Source organism: Lithobates pipiens, unplaced genomic scaffold (genome assembly GCF_037356315.1).
Source record: "Lithobates pipiens isolate NorthernLeopardFrog02 unplaced genomic scaffold, aLitPip1_a1.2 Scaffold_28, whole genome shotgun sequence".
NCBI lineage: Eukaryota > Metazoa > Chordata > Amphibia > Anura > Ranidae > Lithobates > Lithobates pipiens.
The window spans coordinates 178,880,542-178,906,966 of record NW_027507789.1 but is presented as its reverse complement, the minus strand read 5'-3'; the positions used below and the strand labels follow the sequence as shown (position 1 = coordinate 178,906,966).

At 42.3% G+C, this 26,425-nt stretch overlaps 1 protein-coding gene across 2 annotated transcripts in view; it reads right to left on the bottom strand.

Moving 5' to 3' along the window:
* The window catches only part of NXPH3 (neurexophilin 3), a 37,018-nt gene extending 13,289 nt beyond the window's left edge, over positions 1 to 23,729 (bottom strand). For both annotated transcript variants that reach the window (XR_013263582.1, XM_077459989.1), the window contains exon 1: positions 22,943 to 23,729. Coding sequence is in view for 1 of the 2 variants with exons in the window: in XM_077459989.1 (XP_077316115.1) it covers positions 22,943 to 22,996 (54 nt within the window). In the remaining variant the exon portion in view is untranslated. The remainder of the gene's footprint in view (positions 1 to 22,942) is intronic.
* Between the last annotated feature and the right edge of the window lie 2,696 nt (positions 23,730 to 26,425).

Genomic DNA, 26,425 nt, shown 5'->3' with positions numbered 1-26,425 from the left:
TCCCATAGACTTTAACGGTGTTTCACGGCTTTTGAATTTCCTGCAAACGCCGCATATTGTTCGTTGTTCGGACGAACACTTGATGTTCGAGTCGAACTTACGTTCTTTTCGAACATCGGGCTCATCCCTAGTGCCTAATTCATATGATATCCTGGTCACTTCACTTTGGTGTCCAGTACATACTTCAACCCATATCTACATAAAGTCCTAAAGAACAGGGAGTTCTGATCTCCCCAAACAAGTTGAATACCCACTTTTGTATTGTATTTAATAAGCCCTCTACAGTACTGGACTTATTCAATGGTTGTGGCACTTTCTTCTTTTTCATACCCCATAGACTTCTATTATTTTGAGAACTAATATGGAGCTGAGATTTGAACGCGTGTAAGCTCCATTCAAAAAGGGAATTGTTTGAACAGTCAACATGTTCTTCAAAGGACTATGTAGTATAGTAGGCAGTAAAGCAATAATTTTAGTTTAAAATATTTCAAAATATTTCTCTTACATCTACTCAGAATGGAAAGATAAGCCTTCCTGCTCAATGCTTAATTTTCAGCCTCCTTTCACTCCTCTCTGGCTCCTAAAGAAGCAATTTAGTCCAGAAGTATCATGAAAAAAAAAAAAAAGAAAGTATCTCAGTTTTATTTTGTTTTTTTTTCCATTTCCCCAGTATCTAACATCTCTTCAAGGCATCCTAGCAAAACTTTTTTTCTCATTATTTTACCCTTTCGCTCTATATTTTGAAAAGACTATTGTGACAATGTAAGGCCCTGCCACTGTGAAAATGGTAATATAAGTGACACAGGGTTTAAAGGTATGCCAAGGGCTCAGGAATATTGATTCTGAACAGAGAAAGGTGTTTTTTCTGTTTCAATCATTTTGATTAATTTTCAATGAAAAAAGTAACACAAAACAATTTGCTTGTAAAATGCTGAGCTGTCAGGAGGCAATGGAAACCAACAATAATATCAAGATCAAATGGACAATAATACAGTCTAACGTCATAGTCCAGCATGGATAATAGCAGCAAGGTAAACAAAGGATAGTCTGCAGATGCATTGGGGGACAATCCTGACTTAAGGATAAATAACAAACTGGCGATTGATCCCTAGACACCAATTCCAGTGCAGTCACCTCAATGGTGCTTGAACGTAAACATTTTCCATACTGCATTGTATCACATATGAAAGTCAAACAAGAAAGAGTCGGGGTGTATGTCCCGACAACCATTTCTTAAGCACTTGAGTAAAAAAAGAATGACAAAAGGAAGAGAGAGAAAGGGAAGAAAGTAAGACAAGGGGGAATGGGGAATCAGGGGTGTGCCCGTCCAGGAATCCATCACCATCTCACCAAGAGATCACCTCTAGTTATCCGTCACCTGTAAGTAAGAAAGCCAGAGGTTCCATATCTTGTCAAATAATGATTTTTTTTTCCGTAGGACACTCACAGTCCTCTCATTAAGCCTATTCCAGGTCTATTTACACTTCATCTAGGCCAAGTCTAACACTGGACTTTTCCATGCAGTAGCTATTGCGATTTTGGCTACCAAAAACATAAAGTTATATCAGAGTTTGAGTGTGTCTCTGGATATTTTCCACTGGCTCATTTAATAACTCTATCTGAGCATATTTAGTAATGTTGACCATGGTCATGGAGTGTATTAAGGAATGGACCCATGTCCAAAAGCACCTGACTTTGGGACAGGTCCACTATGTGTGGAGGTCGGTCCCCATTTGGTCACAACCCGGAAGCAAGAGGATGAAGTATCCAGGTACATTTTAGCTAGGCATTCTGGCACTAAGTACTACCTAGCATATACCTGGCTCCACCAAGGTTACATTTGAAAAGTGATTTTCAACTCTCTCCAGGGTTTTGATATTCACCAGATTGGCTTCTGGGGTTTGAAGATTCCAAGGAGATTTAGGATGGAAGTGTCCGGGTCTTATAGAAGACTGACAGGCCGAGAGTGCAGGTGCACACAGGCCTTATAAAAAAGGATCAGGTCATAGTGCAACTCCCATCAGGAGACAGATGTACTCCACCCAAGAGATAGCACTCCATGCTGGAGGAGAGATTCCTTGTCCATAGGACTAGAGTCAACATGGTTAAGTGGGTCTGGAAGACTGAGAGAGCCAAGATAACTAGGTGAGCCCATGAGCCCAGGGGACTTAGATAATCTGGAGGCCTCAAAAGAGCAAGAGAGCCCGGGGTGTCAGGAGAACCCTTATCGAGAGAGGGCAGGGAGTGGGCCCTTGTTGCAACCGAAAAAGCCTGAGAGAGCCAGGAAAGCTGGGAAAATTGATTGAACACAGAGGTACTGTGTAAGAAGGTCCAGCCAAAAGTTAAGGTTAAGGCATAAATAACGGTGCTGCTGAAGAGAGAACGAGTTGGCTCAGTATTTTACATTAATTGCTATGATAGTGAGAATCCCTTGTGTGGGCAACTCTTTTTATTTGAACGGTCTTTCTTTTTGAGTCTTTTTAATAAAAGGGAACCAACAGGCCCCAAACCACAGCTTGGACTGGCATGGACTCACTAAAATTGTTTCTACTGAGCTAACAATCCCCCAATATCACAGTATGAAATGAGTAATACCCCTATCGTTTTCTTTTTTCTTTTTCCCAATATGTGTCCATTGGAGATATTTCACTTTCTGTTCTGTAGACACAACAGGAAGTAAACGGAATCTCTGCAGTGAGGAAAATATCCTGGTAGATAGTTGTCACCAGAACAAGTGTTCCCATTGGAGACTTCCCCCCTTTCTGTTCCAGTGGCGATTAAAAAATTTGGGGTTCTCCTCACTTTATGCCTTGGTAATAATGGTCTCATTGGACAAATAGGCAGAAGGAGAACAATTCCCAATAGGGACACAGACTGCAATACAAACCCGGCTGGGGTTCTAACCCCTTGCCCTTCTACCCAAATTTAAAATAAAACTTTGGCTTTGGATACACTTTAAGGTTCAGGATCCCAAATGTTTACAGCCATGGGTGTTTAAAGAAGAGCAGTGAGCAGTTTTACAGTACAAACGATTTTCGGGGGCCACCTCATTTTCATGTTTCCCTGTATCCATATATCTTTATTCTAACTAGCAACATGAGAAAATTACATTATAAAAGATTAATGATCGCTCCCTTTTTTTGCTGTGCTGTATAGTAGGTGTAGAACAGACTCATCAATTCTAAAACCACTTATCCATTTTTTTTAACAACAAAAGGCATGGTTCTAAATAGTCAAGCTTCTCATTTTGGCTTGTACCTAGTGCTCTTGTGAATGTAAAAAGCGTAAGCTCTGTGGGCTTGGATGTGCAAGACAGGCTATTATTGGTCTGAGAGCTAAAAGGGGTTAATTTTAAACAAAGAAGGGGGGGGGGAAATAACCATGGAGACAGATACAAGGGGGCAGCTGGTGAATGATCTGGGCCCATTGGGACTTGGGTTGAGTGAGAACAACACATGGCTATACAACGATGCTACAAGGTAATTCGGCAATCAACAATGCACTGCATATAAAACACATTACACCGAAGAGCAGTTCAGACTGATAAAGCACCACTGACAACAACATACAAGATAGTAATAAGCTATGATAGCCATTCTGGAATGAAGACAGACAGATGAGCCAACGGAGGCAGCCCGGCTCACATTAATGCACAGTCACAATATAATACAGATGTACAACCTAGCATATGAATTTATAATATAGAAAATACATGCATGAGCTCAACACAGCACATGATCATAACCTATAAATTCTAATAACGCCATAAATTGGCGCATCAAATGGCAGCTCGGTACTGTGAGTAAATGGCGGAAAAAAAAAAAGCATAAAACCTAAAATAACATTTGACTCGGAACCAAGACTGGAGATTAATGTAAAGTAACAAAAGTGCTCATCTATTTAATTGTACGTATTTAAAGTGTAATAAATATTCTGTTTTCTGGGCTGCTACTTTTAAGTTGTTTAATAGCAGGTGAAGAAATAAAATGTAATAAAACGGTAAAATGCACTATATCAAATAATAAGACTAAGCTGCTTATTTAATGGCGTTACCATAAATAATATAATAAAATCATAAAATAAATAGCATTACATGACTGCTTATTAAAATTAGGTAGCGCAGAGGGTGGTAATGAATGTAAAGTGCAATATCCCATAGGCACCAAGCAGGTGCAGAATCTTAAGTTGGTCATAGAAGCCCCAGTAAAGGTGGAGGGGGTCAATATTGCACCTATGAAAAGCAATTTAAAGGCCAACAAAAATCACTTTTCTTTTGGTGTGGGGGAGGTTTTCCTGTTCTCTTCACAGACAAGATGATTGTTAGAGATCAGAATTCTCAGGAAATATAAAAGATGCAGGCAGTATAGGTACCTGAATTTGACCTGGTATCAGCCTCTTGCATTCCTTGTACAGCAGAGCTGCAATGTGAGATGAGGAAGCAGCACATGGAGACAATCAGTTCATGTGCTTAGAAGAAAACATGCAGATAGAAGAAGAGAACAGAGTGATAGAGAGATGAGCTCATCACCTAGCTACTTCTCCTTGCAAGGTCCATTCTCAGGCTGAGGTGGGTCCAGTAAAGTTTGGGCTCTGAAAAAGTGGGTAAAATGATGCTAGCCATCAAACTGAAGACATCTAGTGGCAGAAAAAAGGCACTACACAAGAAACTTTTTGGATTTTGCAACAAAAGCTAGTTTTGTTATTTTACCTTTCGACAAGCTATTCATTTTTATCTATCTATCTATCTATCTATCTATCTATCTATCTATCTATCTATCTATCTATCTATCTATCTATCTATCTATCTATATATATATATATATATATAATTTTTTTCTTGGCTGCATATTATAGCTCTGGGCTGTATAGTGGCAAAAATAATTATTTGAACCCCTGCAGATTTTGTAAGCTTGCCCACTTGCAAAAAATGAAGGGTCTATAATTGTTATCTCAGGTGTATTTTACAGTTCCTTGTAAAAGTATTCATACCAGGGGCGTAACTATAGGGGGTGCAGCAGTTGCAACCGCAACTGGGCCCTGTGCTGCAGGGGGCCCATGCAGCCCCCTCTACATATGGCTGGCAGCAGCATAGGCAGCTAGGGGTACCAGTGCACCATGCACACGGGTGGCTGGAGGTGGAGGGTGACTACCCGGATACTCAGAGTACCCTTCTCCATGCATTGCCGCTCAGTCCGATGTCTGTTCTCCCCAGCCAGAGAAAAAAATAAATAATAAAAAAAACTACTGATGCCAGTGGTGGAACTACAGGGCTCACAAAGGTCATACCTGTGACCACGCCCTGGAGTTCCACAGGCGGACTCAGAGGGAAGGGCCCTGGCTGGGGTTCAGGGGGGCCCTTCATGGTTTCTTGCATCGGGGCCCTGAAGGTTCTAGTTACGCCACTGATTCATACCCCTTGCAATTTTCCACATTTTGTCATGCTACAACCAAAAACGTAAATGTATTTTATTGGGATTTTATGTGATAGACCAACACAAATTGGTACATAATAGTGAAGTGGAAGGAAAATGATAAATGGTTTTCAAGATTTTTTACAAATAAATATCTGAAAAGTGTGGTGTGCATTTGTATTCAGCTCCCTTTACTCTGATACCTCTAACTAAAATCTAGTGGAACCAATTGCCTTCAGAAGTCACCTAATTAGTAAATAAGAGTTCACCTGTGTAATTTAATCTCAGTATAAATGCAGCTGTTCTGTGAAGCACTCAAAGGTTTGTTAGAGAATCTTAGTGAACAAACAACATCATGAAGGCCAAGGAACACACGAGACAGGTCGGGGATAAGGTTGTGGAGAAATTTAAAGCAGAGTTAGGTTATAAAAATATATTCCAAGCTTTGAACATCTCACGGAGCACTGTTCAATCCATCATCCAAAAATGTAAAGCAGGGGTGGCCTGTCCATTAAGGGCGCAAGGCTCCGCCCCTTCTATCCACGCCACCCCCTATGTGATTAATAGATAGATTCATGGGCCTCTTGGCTGCTTCTCTGATTAACGCTCTCCTTGCTATGTCTGTCAGTTTAGGTGGATGGCCGTGTCTTGGTAGGTTTGCAGTCGTGCAATACTCTTTCCATCAATGGCGGCTGTTTTTTTCTTCTTTTCTTTGGGGGGGGGGGGCTGCAAACAGCCAGATCATCAAAGCCCCACACTTACCCCATCTAGGAAGTGGGCGGGCAGAGTGTCCGGCAGCTTTCTTTCTTCTCCTGTTGTGTGGATCACAGCAGCTTCCGCCATACATCCCCCTCCTCCTAAGCATCCAATAGGATTGTTTGAACTTTCAGCCAATCGGGAAACGGGTATCAGACCTTCCTGATCAGAGTTTCCTGATTGGCGGACAGTATTAGAAAAGTGAATATTAATTTGCTTTTCTATCACACCTGGATGGGCTCCCAGCACAATGCTCTGGGCCACGAGACCACCTATTTTGAAGCCTATTAGAGCCTATGGTCTGGCGTTTTCAAAGGGGCTGGATGCATGAATAGGGAAAACATACAGCCAGAATTACAATGGAATGGTTTAGATCAAACAATATTCATGTGTTAGAATGGCCCAGTCAAAGTCCAGACCTAAATCCAATTGAAAATTTGTGGCAAGAATTGAAAATGGCTGTTCACAGACGCTCTCCATCCAATCTAACAGAACTTGAATTATTTTGCAAAGGAGAATGGGCAAAAATGTCACTCTCTAGATGTGCAAAGCTGGTAGAGACATCCCCAAAAAGACTTGCAGCTGTAATTGAAGCGAAAGGTGGTTCTACAAAGTATTGACTCAGGGGGGCTGGATACAAATGTACACCACACTTTTCACATATTTATTTGTAAAAAAAATTGAAAACCTGTTATCATTTTCCTTACATATCACAATTATGTGGCACTTTGTGTTGGTCTACCACATAAAATCCCAATAAAATGCATTTACGTTTTTGGTTAAAACATGACAAAATGTGGAAAATTTCAAGGGGTATGAATACTTTTTCAAGGCACTGTATATGACAGTATACTGAGAGAATATCAACCAAAAATCCAGAAAAAAACAATGATACAAATTTAAATTGAGTTGCAGTTCCGTGAGTAAAATAAGTATATGATCCCCTATCAACCAACAATAATTCTGTCTCTCACAGACAATATGTGCTCATGATGTACACAGATTAGTCCTGTCAATTTAAGAAGGTGCTCCTAACGACAACTCATTATGTGTGTAAAAGACACCTGTCCACAGAATCTCTTTCTTCCATTCAAACCTCACCATCACCAACCTCACCATCATGGGCAAGATCAAAGAGTCGTCAAAGGACATTAGGGACAAGATTGTAGATCTGCACAAGGCTGGAATGGGCTACCAGACCATCAGCAAGAAGCTTGGTGAGAAGGAGACAACTATTGTAACGATTATTCACAAATGGAAGAAATACAAAATAACCATCAATCATTCTTGGTCTGGAGCTCCATGCAAGATTTCACCTCATGGGGTAAGGATGATCATGATAAAAGTGAGGGATCAGCCCAGAACTACACAGGAGGAACTTGTGATGATCTCAAGGGAGTTGGGACCACAGTCACCAAACAAACCATGGGTAGAGCTCCAAAGGGATGAAACTAAGGGGAATGCAATACAGCTCCAAAGAGATAAAACTAAGGGGAACGTAATACTGGAAGTATGCTATAGGCCCCCTAACCCGAAGGAGGAGGGGGAGACGGACCTCCTATCACAAACTGGATTAGCGGCAAGCATGGGAGGTGTCATCATAATGGGGGATTTTAATTGTCTAGACATAGACTGGGCGGAAGGAACGGTGCATTTGTGTAAAGCCCCGTACACACGAGAGAACTTATGTCCGACAGACTTCCGAAGGAGTTCTGCCGGAGTTCTGCCGGAGTTCCGACAGAGTTCTGACGGACTTTTCGACTGAGCGGACTTGGCCACACACAATCACACTAAACTCCGATGGATTCGAACGTGATGACGTACGACTGGACTCGAATAAGGAAGTTCATAGCCAGTAGCCAATAGCTGCCCTAGCGTCGGTTTTAGTCCGTCGGAATAGCATACACACGAGCGAATTTTTCGGAGGGACCGGGTCCGGCGGAGTTCCGTCTGAAAAATTTGAAGCATGTTCCATATTCTAAAGTCCGTCAGACTTTTGCGAATCAAAAGTCCGTTGCAGCCCACACACGATCGAATAGTCTGACGGAATCATTCCGTCGGACTTTGGATGTTCAAAAGTACGCTCGTGTGTACGTGGCATAAGGCTCGCCAGTTCCTAAATGTCTTGCAGGACAATTTCATGGGTACAGTATCAACTACTATTACCTGTTGATGTAATGTGCATTTATGATATCATATATGTTTTTTCAGCTTTGTAGAAAATACAATTTAGATGAATCTTTTTAAATGTATATCGTAATAGCTGATACTGTATTTGGCATTTAAAAATCCCCCTTTTCCTTCCCACAATCTCCCTTTTTAGGGATTTGTGGGGATCCCCTTTCAATATACTTCATTTATTGTAGGGGATTATGCCATTTTTTTTGATGATAGGCTAGCCTCCCACCCAATCATAGATCAAATACTTATTTTACTCACTGAACAGCAACTCGATTTATAATATTTGTATTATATGTTTTTTTTTTTGGACTTTTGGTTGATATTCTGTCTCTATCATTTAAAATACACCTATGATAAAAATTACAGACCCTTCATTTCTTTATCTGCAGGGGATCAAATAATTATTTTCCCCACTGTAGATAACTGTCATTCTGATTGGTTGAAGTTGATTACTGCCCTTTACAACTAAATGAGTAATGTGAAGCAACAAGTGAACCCAGTCAATACTAGCACTATACAACAAACACTGCAAGTGTTCTAAATTAAAAAAAAAAAAACATTTAAAGTCAACTTCCTCTCCTGCCATCCCTCACCCTTTCACCAATTAAAAGCAAAAAAAAACCCCAAAAATTCCAAAAAATCCCTCACTGGTGTTTCTGTTGGTGCTTCTGTTGGGAGTGCAGACCAGTGACCCATTGTTAAATTTTGAGACTGCAACTGACTATTTTTGTTGCCACCCCCCCTTCATGATGTAATCAGACCACTGAAGTCTCCTGGAGCCTTATAGTACTGCTTAGTTCTCTATAATCCATTGTAGTCAGGATTCAGAGTGCACCTCACAGGGTCACTGTGAGTGTATCTAAACTACTTTTGATCTACTAAGATACCTTACTGAAGAGTCACCAGAAATCAAGCAAACTATCACTCGTGAACTTGATTGACCACTAAAGTTCACTCGATTGTGAAGTACGAACCAGGCATTAAACTGACAGCCTAAAATACTGATTTTAAATATTGAATTGAATGGAAATTGAAGTTTAGTAATAATTTAAAAGCAATGGCAATTTCATCAAAAGCAATCAGATTTTTCTACTCTGTTTAATCAGAGCTTATTTAAAGTACCTGACCAGCTTGCTTAAACTATTTTCCTTTTTAAAGCCCAATTCTGGGCCCCCAGTGCAATCCCACTGTATGTTTTTGCTTTTCTGGATGGGCTTGAATGATGTAGAGAGCTGTGCTAATGTGATTGCATCCATGTCAATGAAGGTTGCTATGCTAATGCCCCCTGAGGGGCTTTGACTAGGATGCCCTGCACTTACAATATCTCCTCAATCTTCCAGGTGGAGTGACATTAAGGGCCACTCAGCCCAGAAAACTGAGGACATCTTGTGGAGCAAAAAAGGACTGCAGGGGGCAGCAAAAAATGTAAAATTAACACTGTGAGCCATTTAGTTTTAACACATGCTAAGGGGCTATTTTAATAAAAAAAAGGTGGAATTTTGGCTTTAAATAAGCCTAACAATATAGTCTCCTGTTAAAAGGCACAGCCCATGACAATAGCTGTTTAATAGTTCTTTTTTGTGCCTTATACAGAAAAAAAGCAGGCATGACAATGTACATCATGCAGAAAAGATGTACAGTAGTAGCCTACAGTGATAACAGGAAAAATTATACAGCTTCATGATGGAAGGCTGCTCAAAGAACACACAGTTACAAAATGGCAGTTTCAGTAGAGGGTAGCATCTGTTAAATGAGCCCGCAAATCCACAGAGACGCTGACATTTTATACAAGAGCTACATAATGAAATGGATTTGATCAGTCAGAAGTAGTGATCTGGCCCTGTATGAGGCAGGACACTGGTTTGGTATGGAGAAGAGACCCAGTCATGTATAGTGCAGAGCACCATTCCTGCATAGGGTAGAGCACTGGCCTTGTATAGGGTAGAGCGCTGGTCTTGTATGGAACAGAACATTGGTCCTGTATGGAGCACAGCACCGGTTTTGTCTGCGAAAGAGCATTGGTCCCGTATGGGGCCATAGTTCTGTATGGGTTAGGGCACCCTTTCTATCTGGCATAGGGCACCAATACTATATGAGGAAAAGCAACAGTCCTGTATGGGGAAGAGCACCGGTTCTCTATAGGTTAGGGTACCCTCCTATATGGTACAGGGCATTGGTCTTATATGAAGAAGATTACCTGTCCTGTATTGCATTGGTCCGTATTGGAAAGAGCACCTGTTCTTTATGGGGCAGAATTCCGGTGCTGTGTGGAGCACTGCATTGATCCTGTATGGGTCAGAGCACTGCTCCTGTACGGGGAAGGGCACCAATATTGTATGGGGCAGAGCACTGATCCTGCATAGGGAAGGGTGCCAATCCACTATGGGGCAGAGCACTGGTCTTGTATGGGGAAGAGCACCAGTCCTGTATGGGGAAGGGAATCAGTTCATTATGAGGAAGAACACCAATCCTGTATGGGGCAGAGCACTGGTCCTATGTGGGGTAGGGTGTAAATCTGGTATGGGGCAGAGCACCGGTCCTATATAGGACAGAGCACTGGTCCAGTATGGGGAAGACCACTGGCCCCGTATCAGGCAGACCACTGATCCTGTATGAGGCAGACCACTGATCCTGTATGGGGCAGAGCACAGCTCCTGTACGGGGAACAGCATCAGTCCTGTAGGGGACAGAGCACTGGTCCTGTATGGGTTAGGGCATCTGTCCTATATGGGACCGGGCACCAGTCCTGCATTGGGAAGAGCAGTTCTGTATGGGCTACAGCACTGGCCCTGTATGATGTAGGGCATCAGTCCTGTATGAGGCAGAGCCTTGGTCCTGTATGGGGCACAGTACCAATCCTGTATGAGGCAGAACACTGGTCCTGTATGGGGCACAGCACCAGTCCTGTATGAAGAAGAGCACCTATCCTGTATGGGGCACAGCACCAGTCCTATATGAGGAAGAGCACCGGTCCTGTATGTGGTACAGCACAGTCCTGTATTGGCTAATGATGTCACCCATCTCATTTAAAGAGTAATAGGGGGATGCAGGGAAGGAAGAAGGAAGGCTGAAGTTGGAATTCCCACGGTCTTGTTGAATTTTGTATAACACATCACCCCAGCTTATTGGCTTTCTAGGTTACCCTGGAAATAAACTGAATCCAGGGGGCAGATTAACACCTTGACTGTGATTCCTTAGTTCTTTAGAGCATACATACCTCCTTTGAGCTGCAGAAACAAGTGATAGAACTGGCTGCAGCTCATGCTATGGGTCATGGTTAGAAGTAATCCTTGAATCAAATGTGCTCAGTGAGTGCACTCTGCCCCCCCCCCCTTGGGTTCTGTGTAAGCTGAACACATTAGGGACACGCCAGTGCTTTGGTGCTATGCCCTGTGTCTTATTGATTGAAGAGCAACTCTGGGCAATCCATAAATGCAACTGGTGAAGAACTAATGCTATCCAAAAAATGCTGCAGCTGTGCTAAAAAAGGCAGAAAGTTCACTCAATTCATCTCAATCTGATAAAACCCCATAAGCACACTTTGGTCCATAAAGGGTGGGAGTGTACTTCCTGCAGCTTGTGCTATGTAACTTCCTCTTCCATTCTGCTTATGGGATCATCAATGACATTTTGACTTCCAAAGCAGGGTTAAATCTGATTGGTGGCTGGGAGAAACATCTTAGTAGTGTGAGAGGCAGAAGGAGCCTGAATGGTGTTTCAACAACACAAGCAGTTGTTTTCCAGGATTATCAGACTAATGACTAACAAAAGAAGTTGTAGGGAAGTGGTCCACCACAGCAAAGCTCACCTCAAAAATGGAAGGTTTGAATCTGATTGATGGCTATGAGAAACATCTTGGTAATGTGAGAGGCAGCAAGGAGCCTGAAGGGTGTTTCAACAACACAAGCAGGCATTTTCCAAGATCATCAGATTAACGACTAACATAAGGAGTTGAAGTGAATTGGTCCACCACAGCAACTCTGAGGTAAAAGACTGAAGGTTTGAATCTTATTGGTGGCTGTCAGAAACATCTTAGTAGTGTGAGAGGCAGTAAGGTGCCTTCAACAACACAAGCAGGCATTTTCCAGGATCATCAGACTAATGACTAACAAAAGGAGTTGTGAGGAAGTGGTCCACCACAGCAAAGCTCGGGTGAAAAACTGAAGGTTTGACTCTGATTGGTAGTTGTCAGAAACATCTTAGTAGTGTGAGAGTGTCAGAAACTATGAATCAGACCGAAACAGAAGTACAGTTAAATCACACTTGTTTAATAATAAAAGTAAATAGAACAAACAGTCAAAACATAGCCAAAGTTCGGTAACTGGGATGGATAGTCAGACAAGCCAGAAAGTCAGGAAGCCAGAGATCAGTGTAGTGAAACAGCAAGTAGGATCTAGAGCCAGAAGGAATGTCAGCCAAGCAAGTCTTTAACATGAACGCAGGAGATAGTCTCTGTGATGTTGACCAAGGCAGAGATGATCTTGGCTGGACAGCTTAAGTTGGCAGTACTGACGAGCAAGATATCATCAACTGGTGAGTCACTGTGGAGAAATAGGAGCTGGCAATTAGCCAACAGCTGAGCGGCCAGCTCAGAGGAAAGAAGGGCTAAATCCAGCCTTGACAGTACCCCCTCCTCAACGACCCCTCCCCCTCAGAGGACCACCAGGCTTGAAGGAAAAATGTCTATGGAACTCACGGAGGAGGACAGGGGCATGTACATCTGAGGATGAGACCCAGGAGCGTTCCTCCGGACTGCACCCTTTGCAATGCACCGAGTACTGTATGCGCCCACAGGACCTACAGGAGTTAACAATGGACTGCACTTCATACTCCTAATAGTTCTCAACCTTTACAGGGTGAGGACGTGGCACTGAGGTGGTAAAGCATTTGCAGACCAAAGGTTTAATTAAGGAGACATGAAATATATTAGAGATACGCACATTAGAAGGAAGATCTAATGCATAAGCCACTGGGTTAATCCTGCAAAGAATACGGAAAGGCCCTATAACCCGAGGTGCGAACTTTAGAGAGGTAACACGAAGTCAGAGGTTGCGAGATGACAGCCAGGCCCTGTCCCCAACCTGGTAGAAAGGAGCAGGCAGACGTCTGCGGTCAGCGTGGAGTCTGTACCTATTATTAGCATGTTGCAACACCTCCTGGACTTGTGCCTAAGTGGAACGAACACCATGGAGATGCTCCTCTAACGCGGGAATACTCTGTGGAACAAATGAGTCAGGCAACATGGAAGATTGGAAACCATAGTTCGCCATAAATGGGGACAATCGGGAAGCAGAATTCAAGGTACTATTGTGAGCAAACTCTGCCCACGGTAAGAGGTCTGACCAGTTGTTATAATGGTCAGAAATATAGCAACATAGGAATTGCTCCAAGGACTGATTGGCTCGTTCTGTGGCCCCATTAGACTGCAGGTGATACGTAGAGGAGAAAACAAGCTGAATCCCCTGTGCACAAAAGGCTCGCCAGAACCGGGATACAATCACCTTGGGTAGCCCATGTAAGCGCAAGCTCTCCCGAGCAAAAATGGAAGCCAGTTCCTTAGAAGTGGGCAACTTCTTAAGTGGAATACAATGAGACATTTTTGCGAACCGGTCAATAAAGATAACTGTGTTGCCCTGGGAGTTGGGTAACTCCAAAATGAAATCCATAGACAGGTGGGTCCAGGGCCTCTCTCCATTAGGTATGGGTTGTAGGAGGCCCACTGGAAGGTGTTGTGGAGTCTTACTCTGAGCACACGCGGAATAGGCAGCTATGGAGGCGGTTACATCAGCACATAGACTAGGCCACCAGAATTGTTGGGAAATGGCCCAAAAGAGTTGATTCTTCCCAGAGTGGCCAGCAGCCCTGGGAAAATGGTAAGTCTTGAGCACAGCAGTATGGACACTCTCTGGGACAAAGGTTTCTCAAGAGGAGCATCAACTTGAGCAGCAAGAATTTTGTTACCCAAAGTTGAAGTAAAGCTGGTGCGAACTGTAGCCAGAATATGATCAGAAGGAATCATAGGAACTGGAACCGACTCCATCTTGGAAGTGGAGGAAAATTGTTGTGAGAAAATATCAGCCCTACATTCTTAGTATCGGGTAAGAATGAGACAATATAATTGAAACTTGACAAGAAAAGAGCCTATCGCACCCTTCTGGGAGAGAGGTGTTTAGCCTCAGACAAGAATGTGAGATTCTTATGGTCAGTAAGAATGAGAACCGGCACAGTGGTACCTTCGAGGAGATGTCTCCATTCTTTCAGGGCTAAAATTATCGCTAACAGCTCTCTGTCACCAATCTCATAATTGCACTCCGCAGGTGACAATTTCTTGGAAAAGTAGCCACAAAGATGCATAGCGCTCTCAGAGGTAGGACGTTGAGACAGAAGGGCACCAACTCCAGTCTCAGAAGCATCAACCTCAAGGATAAAAGGTAATGTAGGATCAGGATGTGCCAACACAGGAGCAGAAACAAGGCCAGTCTTGAGACTCTTAAAGGCCTTAATGGACTCCGGAGACCAACTCTGTGGGACCCCATCCTTTGTGGTCATATCAGTCAGGGGCTTGACCAAACACGAGAAGTTATGAATAAACTTCCAATAATATTTGGCAAAGCCAAGAAAAAGATGCAAAGGATGCAAACCCACGGGTTGGGGCCACTGTAGGACTGCGGAAAGTCTCTCTGGGTCCATCGAAAAACCAGCAGTGGAAATGACATAACCCAGGAATTTAACCTGTTCACGATAGAATTCGTACTTCTTCAATTTACAATAGAGATTGTTCTCTCTTAGTTTTTGAAGCACACCACTGACATCTGTGTGGTGGCTCTCCAGGGACTTGGAAAATATGAGGATATTGTCGAGATAAACCACCACACATAACTTCAACAAATCTTGGAGGACACCGTTAATAAATTCCTGGAAAACTGCCAGGGCATTACAAAGGCCAAAAAGGCATTACGAGGTACTCATAATGGCCTGTTCTGGTATTAAATGCAGTTTTCCACTCATCGCCCTCTTTAACCCTCACGAAATTCTATGCCCCTCTCAAATCAAGCTTTGAGAAAACCATTGTTCCCTTGAGGCAGTCAAATAACTCCGTAATCAACAGAATTGGATAGGCATTCTTAATTGTGAAACGATTGAGACCCCCTATAATCTCAGTTCACCACTCTTCTTTTCACAAAGAAGAAACCATCACTATAAGGAGATGAGGATTTGCGGATGAAACCTCGAGAACGTGCGCTTGCAACATACTCCTCCATGGCCTTATCCTCCAAGACCGACAAAGGGTTAACCCTGGCCATGAGGGGGAATGGCACCAGGTTAAAGGTCAATTGTGCAATCATATGACCGGTGTGGAGGAAAACTACCAGCTTGACCTTTGTCAAAGACATCACTAAAATCGCAGTACTCCTCTGGCAGGGAGGAGAGTGAGGAGGTGCACAGGACCTTGGCTACCTTCTGGAAGCATGTCTTACTGCATTGTGGTGACCAGGAGAGAACCTCAGCACGGAGCCAATCAAGAGATGGGTTGTGCTTCTGTAACCAAGGATATCCAGAGGAAACTTAGGTGAGGAAATAACTTGGAATTGGATTATCTCATGGGGAAGAGCCCCTACGGCCATGGACAAAGGAACAGTCCCATGAGTCACATGGGCAGGCTGTAGAGGTCTCCTGTCAAGAGCCTCAATGGCAAGTGGAGTGTCACGCAGCTGCAGCGGAATCAAGTGCTTTGATAGAAAGGCAGCATCAATGAATAGGCCTGCAGACTCAGAGTTGATTAGAGCCTGTATCTCGACGGATGACTCAGCTCAAGAAAGGGTAATCAAAACCAGGGACTTATCCTTCTGGATAACTGGGGATGAAACAATGCCACCTAAGGTCTGTCCGTGACATGCCCTCAAAGTTAGGACACGACTTCAAAAAGTGACCTGCCTGGCCACAATAAAGGCACAATCTCTCCCTCCTCTTAAGGGTTCTTTCATCTGCAGAGAGACGCCTGAAGCTCAAGTGCATGGGTTCACCTTCACTAACCAACTTTGTACCAGGAGGCATGGAGGTGAGGGTGCGACTGCAAAGCTCAGAGTCAAATGTGCAGGAGGCTTCCACAAGCACTCCTTAAAAGGGAGTCTTTCTCTGAGTCTGGAGTCAATGAGGATGGCAAACGTGATCAACTTCTCCAGCTCAGTGGGTATATCTCGGGCTGCTATCTCATCCTTGATGGTATCCGAGAGACCATGAGAAAAAACAGCCACCAGGTCCACATTGTTCCAAGCAACCTCTGCTGCCAGAGTACGGAATTCAATGGCGTAATCGGGAACAGTTCACATACTCAGTTTGATGGACATGAGGCACTTGGCAGCAGAAACAGAGCGTGCGGGAATGTCAAATACCCGTTAAAAAGAAGCCACAAACTCAGGGTAACTCAAGACAACAGATTTTTGTGTCTCCCATAGAGGGTTTGCCCAGGCCAAGGCTCTTTCAGAAAGCAAAGATATCACAAAACCTACGTTGCTTCTGTCTGTGGGAAACGCCAGGGGCAGCATCTCAAAGTATATCTCAACCTGGTTGAGAAACCCTCTGCATTGGACTGGATCACCCCCAAATCACTGGGGAAGTGAAGCAGAATCAGACATACCTCTTATAGAGGTAATACTCAATGTGGGTGTCTGCACAGAGACTGGAGCAGCAGCAGGGATGCCCTGCAATATAGGTTGTACTGGAGCAACCACAGTGGGAGATTCAAGGTGAGCGGTGCGACTCAGGAGTGTTTGTAACGCCATGGAAAACTGATCCATGGGGTGATCCTGCTCATCCAATCTGGAAAAAATATTACCAACAAGTGAATTGACTGCATCTTCTGAATTCATGGCCCTCGCCTACTGTCAGAAACCATGAATCAGACCGAAACAGAGGTGCCGTTAAATCACACTTGTTTAATAATAAAAGTAAATTGAACAAATGTAGTCAAAACATAGCCAACGTTCGGTAACCGGAACAGATAGTCAGACAAGCCAAAAAGTCAGGAAGCCAGAGATCAGCGCAGGGGAACAGCAAGCAGGATCTGGAGCCAGAAGGAACGTCAGCCAAGCATGTGTTTAATAGGAACGCAGGAGATAGTCTCTGTAATGTTGACCAAGGCAAAGGCAGAGATCATCTGGGTTGGACGGCTTAAGTAGGCAGGACTGACAAGCAGGATATCAACAGGTGAGTCACTGTGGAGAGATAGGAGCTGGAAATTAGCCAACAACTGATCGGCCAGTTCAGAGGAAGGAATGGCTGAACCCAGCCCTGACAGAGAGGCAGCAAGGAGCCTGAAAGGTGTTTCAACAACACAAGCAGGTGTCTTCCAGGATCATCAGACTAATGAATAACAAAAGGAGTTGAGTTGAAATGGTCCACCACAGCAAAGCTGAAGTACTAAAGTAGCCTGAGCTCCTTGTATATGCATCAAAGTGTAATTGACAATTTTGAGTTAAGCACGTTTAATGGATCTTTGTGACCCTTTTATCATCTTTTCACCTGGAAATAGGACTCCATCTAAAAGCTGGACTACACCCAAAATTGAGTGATGTTGGGCAGAGTTCACTGCAGACTGGAAATCAACATAGAACTACTTTCCTCCACTATCATCTTGGCAGGGCAAGCTCAGATTTTTCAGCTGAGCTCTTACTGTAACCAACTCTAAATGTTTTTATGGAGAATCTGTTAAAAGATGAGTGATAAGCATCTCTTTGATCTGATCCCTCTAGTGGACATTAGAAAGTACTCTCTAGGAATAGATGTAGAATTTATTTAGGTCTCTGACTAAGCTCAGCCATGTCCGTCTACACTCAAATTTGAGATTTTTGGTTGGGTTGCTCTAAGCACTACTCCTGTCTACCATAACTGAGGAAGGGGAGGCATCCAAAAAGAAGCTACAAGATAACTGTGTCCTCATTTCTTAGACCGGATTGCATGCAGCTCTGTTTTTATATCTAGATGTCTACCATACATTAAAATTGGGCACTAATCACGGAAGTATAAGTAGATCAAGTTGGCAAATATGTCTGATGCTATCCTTTAGAAGGTGTCACCTGATGGTAAGATGAAGTTAGCCTACATGCTAAATAAGAGGGTATGCCCCTTTAGTTCAGCAATACACTACTTGACCTAATAACCTACATTTGAAACTGAACAAATAAGGTCACTTAACAACTCAGCCCTTTATAAACTATTGCCTATTACAGATGACCTCTTCAACCCATCTTAAATACCATCAATCAATAGACTGTTATTAAGTATATCTTCCTATAACAAGCCTATAAAGCCCTGATAATCTCAAGTAAATGTACTTACAAATCTTTCCCAGCATCATCTTGAAACTCTCTGAAATCAATGGCCAACCCTTATTAGATAACTAGCTGGCATTGTCTGAACTTTAAATATGTCTCTCATTACACCACTAGGCTCCCTAGTGGGACAGGCCTTTTAACCTATCGAACATGTCAATGTCAATAGGTCATTTGACAATCCACTGAGACTGACAGTTTGCACAACCTAGTAGCAAAGGCTACACTCCTCTATGTAGAGGATGAGCCTAAGTGCCCAGTTAGTTGTGACAGTTATAGATAAGGCAGGTCAATGTTACACTGGCTGTACAAGGAGCTTCATGTATCAAGCATGTATCAAGCATCTCACGGTTTTTAGATCTAGACAGATTTATTATAGGCTGAAGAAAGCAAAATGTCAACCAATCAAGCTTCAGCCTTCATCTCAAACTGCAGAGAAAAATAACTGCCACAATCTGATTGGCTGCTTAGGGTAATACAATTTCGTCTCCTCTAATTTGTAGACATTTGTCCCTCAGAGAGAGCAAGCAACCAATAATTTTACACATTATGTTATCTGGGCTAGGCTGATTTAGTCTATTTAATTTCATCTTTTCCATAGACTTCGCTTTCCACAAAGCTGCAAGCTTTCAAATAAGGGACTATGCCTTTAAGTCATTAAGCATTCTATTGTAATTAGGTTATTTTTGCTCCTGTATGACACACTTTGTTTAGCTAATGAAATGGGCTCCTACCCATAGATCTCAGTTCATATTTGACTGATCTTTAACCCATCAAACGTGCCTAGCATGCAATCCATCTGACTAGACGAAACATGTCAAGCTCCCTATATATCCACTGCTAAACCTTTAACCTGCCTTTAATCTTAAGGTAGTTTCCCCTTCATCTTTTCACATAGATATTCAGGTTGGTGGGTCTCATAGCAGATTGGACATTAAACCCCTGCATAATCTCTCTCTCTGATCTCACTTGGTGCTCAATATCTACCCCAATCGAACCACTAACAGAGCTGTAGATCTTAGCACCTATACAAGAGAGACCTTTAAACTCTTTGACTGGCTGTCATCTCTTCTGTCTGATCATACCTAAGGTTGCCTGTAAAAGTCAAGCTCCTGGCAAGTCCGTCAATCCATGCATGTACTGTAGACTGACCCTTTAAATATGTTCTTTTAACTCCTCTTTTCTGATCTTAGGTGGGGATTCCAAAAACATGTACACGTCTGTAGACATCCGATGCTACACTAGATAGAATGGTTAATCTATTCAGCACACAGCTTTCATCAGATGAACCAAGGCCACATTTATTTATTTAACTCTTCAAATACACAATCAGTTCTTAATATTGCTGGATTAAATGATATAGAAGAACTGCACAACTGTTATTATATTTCTCAGGTATCTCTCAGAGTCAGAACCATCTATTTATCTCTTCAAATACATGGCTCAGGTCTTAAGATCTGTGGAAGAAATTGACATAGAGGGCTTACCTTGTTTTGTTACAACTCCCAGTTCTTACAATGGTCATGGCTGACTATTTAACCCTTCTTACCTTATTTTCTCATAGGTGCCGGTTCTAACAATGGTCATGGCTGACTATTTAACCCTTATTATCTTATTTTCTCACAGCTGCCAGTTCTAACAATGGGCATGGCTGACTATTTAACCGTTATTACCTTATTTTTACACAACTGCCAGTTCTTACAATGGTCATGGCTGACTATTTAACCCTTATTACCTTATTTTCTCACAACTGCCAGTCCTTACAATGGTCATAACTGACTATTTAACCCTTATTTCCTTATTTTCACACAACTGCCATTTCTTACAGTGGTCATGGCTGATTATTTAACCCTTATTACCTTATTTTCTCACAACTGCCAGTTCTTACAGTGGTCATGGCTGACCATTTAACCCTTATTACCTTATTTTCTCACAACTGCCAGTTCTTACAATGGTCATGGCTGACCATTTAACCCTTATTACCTTATCTTTTCACAACTGCCAGTTCTTACAATGGACATGGCTGACTATTTAACCCTTATTACCTTATTTTCTCACAACTGCCATTTCTTACAATGGTCATGATTGGTCATTTAACCCTTCCAATATTTTAGGATCTCTGGAATGCAACTGTAGAGACACCTTGAACCATAAGCTATCATTGGATCTCTCTTATATCTTAGTAATGGTCTCCAGCTGCATGTGTCTAAAGACCTCTGAAATTAAATTACATGGCAGTATTAACTCATGAAATCCCCAAATATCAGTTATTTCCTCTTTTAATATTTGGATGTGCCTGTTTAGCTTTCAGAATGTAGGATCTGAAGGTATTTGGAAAAAAGTAATTGATAAAGGCATAACTGTCATTTTGGGACTATTTAACTCTTAAAATACACGTCCAAGGTTAGAGATCGCTGGAATAAACGAACATGGAAGACCTTGATTTATTAAATATTCATGTGTTACCAATTTATTAAAACATTTAGCACTGTGTGGGCTCATACATATACTTATCCAAGTTCAAGAATCCCTATGATAATTCCCAGGATTGACTCCTTGCTCCTTGCACTTGACTCCTAACATACAAATCCAGATCTAAAAAAATCTCAGGAATAAAACGATATGGTGGGGTGGTCTAACAAAGGGCTATGATCAGATCATTTGATAAAAATCTCTGGAATCAAATGATATGGTGGTCTAACAAGGGCTATGATCAGATCATTTGATAAAAATCTGTGGAATAAAATGATATGGTGGATTAACAAGGCTATGATTAGATCATTAGATATTCAGGGCTGTCTATGTGACTTTTTAGATCTGAACATTTCTACAATCAAATGACATAGTGGGTATTAAACAAATAAATTCACAAATGTTATTGGTTCTTTCTTCATGTGCAGGACTGTCTGTTTAACTCTTTGAATGCATTTTAAATATGACATAATCCTTTAAATACACCTGTCATCTGATCTCCTAATTCTACAAACTCTTATATTTCTAGGTCTAAAGACCTCTGGAATATAATTCCAAAGCCGTATTAACCCAATAATTACAGGGCTGTCATTACATCTCTCCAGGTATTTCCATACTGTCTTCCTTACATTACACGTAAATGCACCCATTAATCTCTGGAAAAAAACAAGGCAAAATGATTAACCCATTAAATACTTTTTTTCCCTATTTATTTGAGAATTTTTCCTAGTTATCTCTTCTAAGTTTGAAGATTTCCAGTATAAAATTTGAGGTTTGATTTGGGTTGAGGCACTATACCGTTAAATGCACAACCATCATCAGATCACTCTTAGAATGTCAAGAACTGGTTACTTAACTCTTCCAATACCTATCCAAACTCAGAATCTCTCTCTAAAACCAGACTTCCAATTTTCAGAATCATTTAGCACTTTTAGTATCTGCTCAGATCTGTATCAAGGTAGAACCTATAGAAGGTTCAGGTTTCTTGAGATCCTACCTGAAACAATCTGCTTAACCCGCTCCAAACCTATTCATGCCAGTTTTTTAACTGGAAGGATCCTTTGGAACTGTTAGTGCTTCTTGGACTAACCCCTTAAACCCCAACAACCCCCTCTCTATTATTTTCTCTGCTTGTAAATAGCTTGTTTAACCTATTAGACAACCCCCAGACGGTAGATCTCTCCGCTCATACATGTGACTGACTAGTAAACCTATGAATCATGCCACTGATCTTAGTTCCCTCTGGATCACACAACCCTTTATAGTGCAAATTTCCAAAGAGCTGCATACAAAAAATACCAAAAATACAGATAACCTCTTCCAGGTTGGCTCCTTATTATACTATGCTTACCCCCCCTTACTTACCCTTGCAATGTCAGACCTTTAAAAAAGACATCTGGTATCCCCATTACCCACACGCCCCCTATATATTGCTAAATGCACATATACTATTACATTAGCTGGCTGGAAACAAGCAACAGGTAGGGGATTGTTTAACGTAAGCTAAGGATTTATATCCCCCCTTGTTACGGAAAAGCTTGGGCTTGCAATGTGACCGTATACACTCTATAGGATGTGCAAAGAGAAGGCTTACACATAATACACAAGGCAATATATCATACGTTGGAGAGCAGCAGGTGTGACAGCCTGCCAAAGGGAGGGGGTTAGATAAGGAGGGGGGGGGGGGGGGTCAGATCAAGAGGGGGGCTCGAGATTGGCATTGATATAAAGAGACAGACAGACAGACAGACGGGGGGGGGTAAATAGAGATATTTCAGATCCAGTACTTACCAGATAGATGCTGCCTTGGACGAGGAATATAAAACAGCATTGTGTCAGCTGCATTTTGCTCAGCGGCTGAGTCTTGTAGCGTACACTCACCTGCGTTGAGCATCCATGTGTATGCTGTGAAGACCACAGCTAGATATACACACGCAGCCTGACCACCTCACTAATTCCCCCCCTCTTCAGTCTCTCGCACTTCTCTGTTCTTTCTCGCCCTACATAGGTGGCCCCGGTCCCCTCCTCTTTCTCTATTTCCAGTCTCAGCCTCTTTTTATCCCTTTATCATCACTCTTGCCGCTCTTGACTCTACACTTTATTTATTTTTGTTGCCTTCTTTCTCTTGGCAGTGTATCCTTAAGCTGGTCTTCTCCACTTGCTCCCTGCCTCGCTTGTCCCTGCCGTCTCTCCGTGCTCCACCTGCTCCTCTTCTTCCTTTGCCCGTCACACACCTTTCTCCTCTTCTCCTGCTCTCATTGGCTCATCCCTCTTCTGCTTGTTCCCTCGCTTTTTTTTTTCTTCTCTCGAGCATCCCTCTCTCGCCAGGTCTGTGGCTCTCTCTATCACAGGGTCTACAAATCCCCCCCCAACCCCTTCCTCAACTATGCCTCTCGCTCTCCTTCTCCTTGTGTCTTTTTCATCCTCTCTCTATCTGACCTTCTATCTCCCTCCCTTTTTCTCTCCTCCCATCAGACACTCTCCTACTGTCTGTCTGTCTCTTGGTCTCTGTACATCCCTCTGTGTTTTTCTCACGTACAAGTTACACCCCCCCCCCCTCCTTCCTATTTACAAACTCGCACCTCTCACCCTCTATTCCTTTTTTTTTTTATATACTTCCACCCTTTAAATTATGCATTCAAAATATTTATTGGTTACCACCGAGACAAAACCTTATACCCCTCCCAGTGAGATTTTGTCCGACTATTTTTTCCTTTATTTAATAATTTTTTTTTTTTTTTTTTTTTTTAAACATCATCACTTTTATGTTCCTAAATCAAGTAATGCTTTCAGCTTGGCATCAGATTTTTTTTTTTTTAAAGATTGACTCATTTTTTTTAAATTATGGCAGCAACCTTTCCATCATGTCCCCAGACCGTCACCAGGGGGGGATTTCTGATCTGGACGCCCCATTAGGAATGCGCATTAAAGTGGATTTCGCGTAGTCCTCCTTTGAACGGGCTTGTAAACAGGTACTGGCTACATAATCCTTCTCAAAACGATGTCTAACACTCTCTGTCTCTTTTAGACCATCCCCGTCACTCGTTTTTTTTTCTCCATCTCTCCCGTGCACGCTGGGTCAATATGCCGGGTTACGGACAAGGCTTTTCCAATTAAATTGATGTTTAGACAGACATTTTCATTCTCTGCATGTTAGTGCCAGGGAATAGAGAGACCACCGCTACTTACTATCTGCTTTCATGACTGATCTAGAAAAAAGGAAAAAAAAAAAAAGAAAGAAAAATAAAAAGGGACCTATAAGAAGGGATTCTATGGATGGAAGGAGTTACAATCACTCAGTAGCTTTAGACTAACTCCATGGTGACAAATGGCTCATTTGCAGACCATTGAAATAACTGTGTTGCAAATGAGGTGACTGCCTACAAGAGGTTATTTACAATGTATTGAGTGATCAGATTGCCCCTATCAAGTGTAATCTTAAAGAGAACCTGAGAAAAATTGCATACATTTATTATGATGCTATGTGCCATAAGTTGCAAGCGTTCACCACCTACGCTGTTGCAAACTTTTCTAAGTACTATTAAACCTACTGAAACACCCCAAGGTAGGGATATAGGTGGAATATAGCGGCTTGAATTTCAGCCAACTCCTGCTTGCAGTGTATGGCCTTGCCATCACAGCTCCATTTAGAAAAAGTCAATTGTTCTATTGACTTTTGTTGAAGGAGCCCGTTAGTGAGTAGTTGGTTGAACCAAGCCTGCATCCATGGGTGGGTGGGGTGTTTAAACCTATAAAATCACTGATATCTTTGGGAACAGGGAGTGATTTGAGGAGGTTTGCAGTAATACTGGCGGTTCCAGATATGCCTAAGCGTTTGTGAACACCAGACCATCACCCTGCACACAAAGCCAACTCCATAAAGATATGATCTGAGAAGTTTGATGTGGAGGAACTGAAGAGTCTGGACCTCAGCTCTGTTGAGCATCCTTGGGATGAATTGAAAGACCAATTGGGAATCAGATCTTCTCATCCAACCTCGGTACCTTACACATGTTTTTTTGGCTGAATGGGCACAAATTCCCACAAACTCCAAAAACCTTTTAAAGCCGACTCAATGAAGACATAGTTTGCGCAGTTTGGTGTGGAGGAACTCAAGTGGTCTACAACCATATAAAAAATATTTAGAATGAGTTGTAATGTCAAATTGGGCGTCATCTTCTTATCCAACCTCAGTACCTGACCTTATACATGTTCTTTTGGCTGAATGGACACAAATTCCCACAAATGCAAAAAACTTTTGAAAGCAACTATATATTCATGGTTTTGGGAGTTTGGTGTGGAGGAACTCAGGTGTCCTGCAAAGAGCCTGGACCGCAACCATATTGAACACATTTAGAATGAGTTGGAATGCCAAATTGTGAGTCATCTTCTCATCCAAAATCAGTATCTAACGTTACAAATGCTCTTTTGGCTGAATGGGCACAAATTTCGACAGACACACTCCAAATATTCGTGGAAAGCCTTCCCAGAATACCGGAAACTGTTGTAGCCACAACGGAGACCAACTTCATATTAATGTCCATGATTTTCGTCCTTACAGGATGTCTTCAATTTATAAGCTGACCTCAATGCTCTGTCTAATTGGGCAACTAAGTGGCAAATGAGGTTTAATGTTGATAAATGTAAAGTTATGCACTTGGAGGCTAAGAACATGCATGCATCATACATACTAGGGGGAGTACAACTGGGGGAATCAATGGTGGAGAAGGATCTGGGGGTTTTGGTAGATCATAAGCTCAATAATAGCATGCAATGCCAAGCTGCAGTTTCCAAAGCGAGCAAAGTCCTTTCTTGTACTAAGAGGTATGGACTCCAGAGAGAGAGATGTAATTTTGTCCCTGTACAAATCATTAGTAAGACCTCATCTGGAATATGCAGTTCAGTTTGGGGCACCAGTTCTCAAAGAGGATATTGGGGATCTGGAGAAAGTGCAGAGAAGGGCAACCAAACTGATAAGAGGCATGGAGGAGCTCAGCTATGAGGAAAGATTAGAGGAGCTGAATCTATTCGCTCTTGAGAAGAGGCGATTAAGGGGGGATATGATCAACATGTACAAAAACATAAGTGGTCCATATAGGGAACTTGGTGTTGTGTTATTCCCTTTAAGGTCATCACAGAGGACAAGGGGGCACTCTTTACCTCTAGAAGAAAAAAGATTTAATTTCCAAATATGGAAAAGTTTCTTCAAAGTAAGAGCTGTGAAAATGTGGAATAGACTCCCTCCAGAGGTGGTTCTGGCAAGCTCAGTAGATT